A 5,516-nucleotide genomic window follows, 5' to 3' on the forward strand; every position below is an offset into this window, starting at 1 on the left:
GAAGTACTTGTACATTAGCGTCTTGCTAATGTCAAGCACTGCTAAACCGACGTATATTGGTTTGATAAACTTGACCATCTTCTTTGTCCATTATGACGGCGCACAACCTTTCACCGTATTTGATACAGTCGTTGAAGGTTGGTTGGTTTACGAGCTTGCTTAGACGTTCGGGACTGGAGATTAGCTCAATACGGATGCGTTTCCGCATGTTCTCCATTGTTTTCCCTATAAAATGTAAAAAATTATCGAATAACCCACTTTAGCATTGAGCATGCACTTACCAAAGACGGCATTGTTCATTAGTTTGAAAAATGCAATTTCAAAAGCATTTGCCGCCTTTTTCCGCATTTCAGTGTTCAACTCAATGTATGGTTTCAACCAAGCACTTTGTTGAAACTCTAAAACGCGGTGCACCTGCAGTACAAATATTTATATTAGTATCATCGCTTATAGTTTATAGGTTNCTAACTCATAGCACACCCGTATAGGTTATTGCCTGTAAACATTAAACGTTATTAAACCACCGCTCAAATATTGCGCGTTTATATATGCACGTATAGATTACTTACAGTCTTGGTACACGATCCATGATTCTGGTTTTGACGGATCGTAATCTGGTGTCTTAGAATTGTTGGCCTTTGCATAGTGCTTGACGGCCTGCACTAGCCCACCACGAATGCCCTGTTCCACCATCAGTAGCATGTCGTAGTCGTTCAAGAGCTCCAGCTTCATCCTGGTGTATTTCAACATACAATCGAAGCTAAAACCAGGCGCGGTGTAATAGTGCGCCGGGTCCAAATTGTATGTTGAAATACAGATGTCGCGGAAGTTCTCAAACACATCAGCCAACAACAACACGTCGATCTTAAGATATAGGTCGCTGTACTCACCGAGGGTTGAGCAGTCGAAACGGTTCCACACCTCCGTGGCATGTCTATAGTCGTCGTCATCAATATTAGACTCACTCAACTGACTATAGAAAGCGTCCTGAGGTGGTAGTTCCGTTTCTTCCAATTTAGCCCAACTATCAGTGTACTCGTAGGGGTATACACCCTTACGCGTCACCAATGGCATTTCTTCCGGGCGGAACACCTTGGCCGTCTCCCGGAATTTAACAAAGTCAGGCGTCATTAGGTTACCGGCCAAGGTGGACAGGGAGGAGGCCATGAACCGGAAGGTATCGACGAACCGTATGGAGAAGTTATTGGTCACGTGTTTCGTGACCGAAATATACTTCTCCTCGGAATTCGGTATGACCGAAATCCTTTGGTCGTCGTACCCCAATTCAGTGACTATGAAATGCGCGTCGTAACCTGAAAGATTGTGCAAGAAGCACGGCACAAAGTTGACCGTCTTCACTTTCAGGTTACATGCATTGCACAACGTCTGTCTGAATCGCCCCGATAAATGGCAGTGGTCTGCGACTTTGGGGTTGGAATCCTTGAATGCCGTGCAGCACAAGTCGCATACCACTTTCTCCCCGTGCCTGCGCACATCTTCGACAGACATTCGGATGGGAACGTTGGTTTTGCGCAACAATTTAGAAATGTTACGCGTCACTTCAGTTACAGCCATCACAAATGCCTTGGCGACCTCTTCGCGATCCTCGGACCCACGGTATATCACCGGTGATTGTGGTATACCGTAGCGTTCGAGGAGCTCGGAGGGCACATCGTCCGATGTTTTCACCATGAACCCATAGCTCATGGGATGGTGGGTGTGCACAGTCCTGGTGTATGTACCCATACGATCGTCTGTTTTCTCCAGCAAGGCCTCAAAATCGGCGTAGATGACGAACGGTAACCGTTGCGTCTTTACCCACGCGTCAAATTCGACCTTACTGCCCTCCGCCGGCATAACGGGTAAAATAGGCTTGTTCTTGCCGCATATCAACTTGTGTTGCTCCAACGCTTGTTGACCCCGAAGAATGTGCTTTTTGGGCTGATCATCAAAGCTGGTGAAGCAACGTTTGCAAGTGTATATGCGGCATTTGTGATTAGTTTTTTGGCTGCGCACGAGCCTCGAAAAATCGGAAATGTACGCGTAATGTGACTTTTCAGAGTCACCGATGTACAACAGGTCAAAATGATTCTGTTGCTCTTGGTCGGCGACTCTTAGAGGATACACCAACCACTTCATCTTATCGTCGTCTCGTTCCAAGCCGTACACGTTGACAGACACGTTAGGGTTTCGTCGTTCAAATATTTTAATTTGGGACACAGGTGTGGGGAACGTCAACCCCGTGAAATCATACCTGTGTTCCTCGTTAAAATATTTTTCATTAACGCGATATTTATTACTCCCACCAACGTGTCTTGCCAAAATGGACCACTTGAAACAAGACTGATCGATATTCTGTGGGTTGATGATTGCTTTTCTTTGGTTAATCTCTGGCGGGACAGGAATATATGATGAGCCGGCGAGGGGCGTATACTTGTATACGCTGAGCATAAGACCGTCGATATGCGTTAGAGTGAATCCGCTACCCCTACCCGAGTACGCGTCTTCCTCGGCAAGCATAACCTCAAAATCTTCATCGACCGCACACCCGATATCTGTATCGGATAGCAATGCCCTAGCCCGTGTCTTGAAGGCACGGTCTTCGGACGGTGCTTCTGATCGAGGTATATGGTATGAGGCCTCCAATTTGAGATTATACTTGATCGGCCGGTTACCTACAATTTCAGCGAGTCTGGCCACCAGCTCAGGTTTAACGACGCGCAGAAAATCTCGATAGCTCGCGAAATTTTCCACGTTCTTCCGGTAAAACCAAACGGCCCCCCGCTCCAATGCGGAATCGATCTCGCTGAAATCACTGGTATCCGTCAATTGCATACGTAACCTTTTCGACCTAACCGCGCTGTTGTTGGCCCTACTACGCTTCGCCGTCTGATGTGACGAAACAGATGTCGTGGAAGTAGCTTTAATCAAAAATAAATTATTTATTTATTTATTGGAAAAAGATAAATAAAAATAGTAAGGATGATAAAATTAAAGAGAAATGTTAATAATTGTACATACCTGTTGAAGACGTTTGCTGGTTCATGATTTTTTATTTGCGCGTTAAAATAATAAATTTATAGTTTTCAAATAATCAACTATGCGTTAACGTTAATTGAACACGAATGTGACAAGATACAGAGCGTTTAACCGGTTATATAGTAAAATAACAAAATGCGTAGGCGTGAAAAAAGACAACGTTGCCATTTTTCTCATAAAATGCATACGGCAGTGAACATTAATATATTGTATCATCTTTGGAATTATGCTGACCTAAGCGTCTGGCATCCGATGATAAGATTCATACGACATTTTTATGCGGCGACCTCTTTGATGTTTGAAATATGCTGACCTAAGCGTCTGGTAGTCGATGATAACATTCTTAGAATTTATTATGCCATAACGACAGACGTTGTCATTGTTCTCATAAAATGCTGACGCCAATGAACGTTATAATATAGTAATACATTTGATCTCTGGAATATGCTGACGTAAGCGTCTGGTTACCAACGATAAAATACTATGTAAAAAATAAATGCATACAACAGTGATTATTACTGTACGGCGAAATCTTTGATATTTTAAATATGCTTACCTAAGCGTCTGGTTACCCATGATAAAATTCTTAGAAATTATAATGCCATAACGACAGACGTTGTCTTTGTTTTTATAAAATGTAGACGGTAATGTGTGTTATAATATGGCGGTACCTTTGATGTTTGAAATATGCTTACCTAAGTGTCTGGTAGGGAATGATAAAAATTCTTAGAAAAAGATAACTTTGATAAAACGCAGACAGCAATTATTTTTCGTAAAATGTTGACGGTAATGTGGGATTATAATATGGCGGTTGGTTTCAAGTTAAGTTTCATTACCCCGTCGCTCATTACGACATGTTGAGGAAATCCCCCTCCCCTGACTTAGGTTAGTTTTCATTGGGTTTCAAACATTGTGCGCACCTCACACCCAATTGTCTTAATAGAGTTTGTTACAAATCGTTCAAGGAATAGTCAAGTGTGGTGGCGGCGGTCGCTACTTGACGTACACTATTTCAATGTAATGTATACATTAAATGATAAACGCAGTGAAGACTCGGGGGTGCTGGTAGTGGGGGTGCTACTTTAAATGTAATACCTCTAGTTATAGGTATAAAAAAATTGTCAAATTAAATATAATAAAATAAAATGCGATACACATATTATTATTTTAAAGGCGCAGTAGAAAATAATAATAATAGCGATTATACTATTATAGCAACCTAAACATAGTAATTCTAAAAATATATTACCAATTATAGTAATTATATTAATTATATAATTAATAGTAATATACTAATATTAACGAGATGTTTTTCTAAGCATCTGATGGTAGGCAATGATAAAATACTATGTAAAAAATAAAAATGCAGACGCCTATGAACGTTATAATATGTTGAAAATATGCTTACCTAAGCGTCTGGTTACCCATGATAAATTTCTTAGAATTTATTATGCCATAACGACAGACGTTGTTATTGTTCTCATAAAATGCTGACGCCAATGAACGTTATAATATAGTAATACATTTGATCTCTGGAATATGCTGACGTAAGCGTCTGGTTACCAACGATAAAATACTATGTAAAAAATAAATGCATNGTGTCCGCGGATCCCCTTAGACTTTATGAGTTCGCTGCCTTCCATGTCAAATGCGTAGCACTTTGATCGAAGTGCAGCGATCTCAAAGAGAGTGAGGCCACTGGTCTCGTCTGAAAACAAGCCGGGCATCTTCTTTCTATCGGTGGAGTAGCAAGGGTGATCCTTGGGCAGGCTAGATGCGTCCACGTGCACCAGTAAATCGGGGCTACCAGCTAAATCCTGGTAAAAGTCGCCTACTTTGAGTAGGTATATGAAGGAGTCTGAGAAAAATTAACAATATATAAATATAAAAAATATTTCTACTGTACGGTTGTACTCACCAGTATCCATGTAAACCAATTCGATTGCACTGCCATAATGTGGTTTCAATACGTCGTAGAAGTACTTGTACATTAGCGTCTTGCTAATGTCAAGCACTGCTAAACCGACGTATATTGGTTTGATAAACTTGACCATCTTTGTGTCCATTATGACGGCGCACAACCTTTCACCGTATTTGATACAGTCGTTGAAGGTTGGTTGGTTTACGAGCTTGCTTAGACGTTCGGGACTGGAGATTAGCTCAATACGGATGCGTTTCCGCATGTTCTCCATTGTTTTCCCTATAAAATGTAAAAAATTATCGAATAACCCACTTTAGCATTGAGCATGCACTTACCAAAGACGGCATTATTCATTAGTTTGAAAAATGCAATTTCAAAAGCATTTGCCGCCTTTTTCCGCATTTCAGTGTTCAACTCAATGTATGGTTTCAACCAAGCACTTTGTTGAAACTCTAAAACGCGGTGCACCTGCAGTACAAATATTTATATTAGTATCATCGCTTATAGTTTATAGGTTAATTATACATACTTTATCGACTTGCAGTCCGTGTGCGAT

General features: G+C 41.2%; 2 protein-coding genes across 2 annotated transcripts in view; both read right to left on the reverse strand.

Annotated features, from left to right (window-relative positions):
- Positions 1-464: 464 nt before the first annotated feature.
- Positions 465-5,516, reverse strand: part of LOC126905047 (uncharacterized) — an 8,999-nt gene continuing 3,947 nt past the window's right edge. Inside the window, exons 2-4 of the mRNA XM_050684442.1 lie at positions 3,022-3,352; positions 570-2,921; positions 465-496 (exon numbers count right to left, since the gene is read on the reverse strand). Of these exons, the coding sequence (XP_050540399.1) occupies positions 465-496; positions 570-2,921; positions 3,022-3,046 (2,409 nt within the window). The 5' untranslated portion in view covers positions 3,047-3,352. The remainder of the gene's footprint in view (positions 497-569; positions 2,922-3,021; positions 3,353-5,516) is intronic.
- LOC126905048 (uncharacterized) lies at positions 4,599-5,510 on the reverse strand. Its single transcript, XM_050684443.1, has 4 exons — positions 5,490-5,510; positions 5,296-5,428; positions 4,958-5,239; positions 4,599-4,897 (listed from the first exon to the last, which is right to left on the reverse strand). Exons 2-4 carry the CDS (start codon positions 5,360-5,362, stop codon positions 4,599-4,601), a joined length of 648 nt encoding a protein of 215 aa, XP_050540400.1. The 5' UTR covers positions 5,363-5,428; positions 5,490-5,510.

The sequence above is a fragment of the Daktulosphaira vitifoliae genome, unplaced genomic scaffold (assembly GCF_025091365.1).
Source record: "Daktulosphaira vitifoliae isolate Bord-2020 unplaced genomic scaffold, ASM2509136v1 Scaffold_4, whole genome shotgun sequence".
Lineage (NCBI taxonomy): Eukaryota > Metazoa > Arthropoda > Insecta > Hemiptera > Phylloxeridae > Daktulosphaira > Daktulosphaira vitifoliae.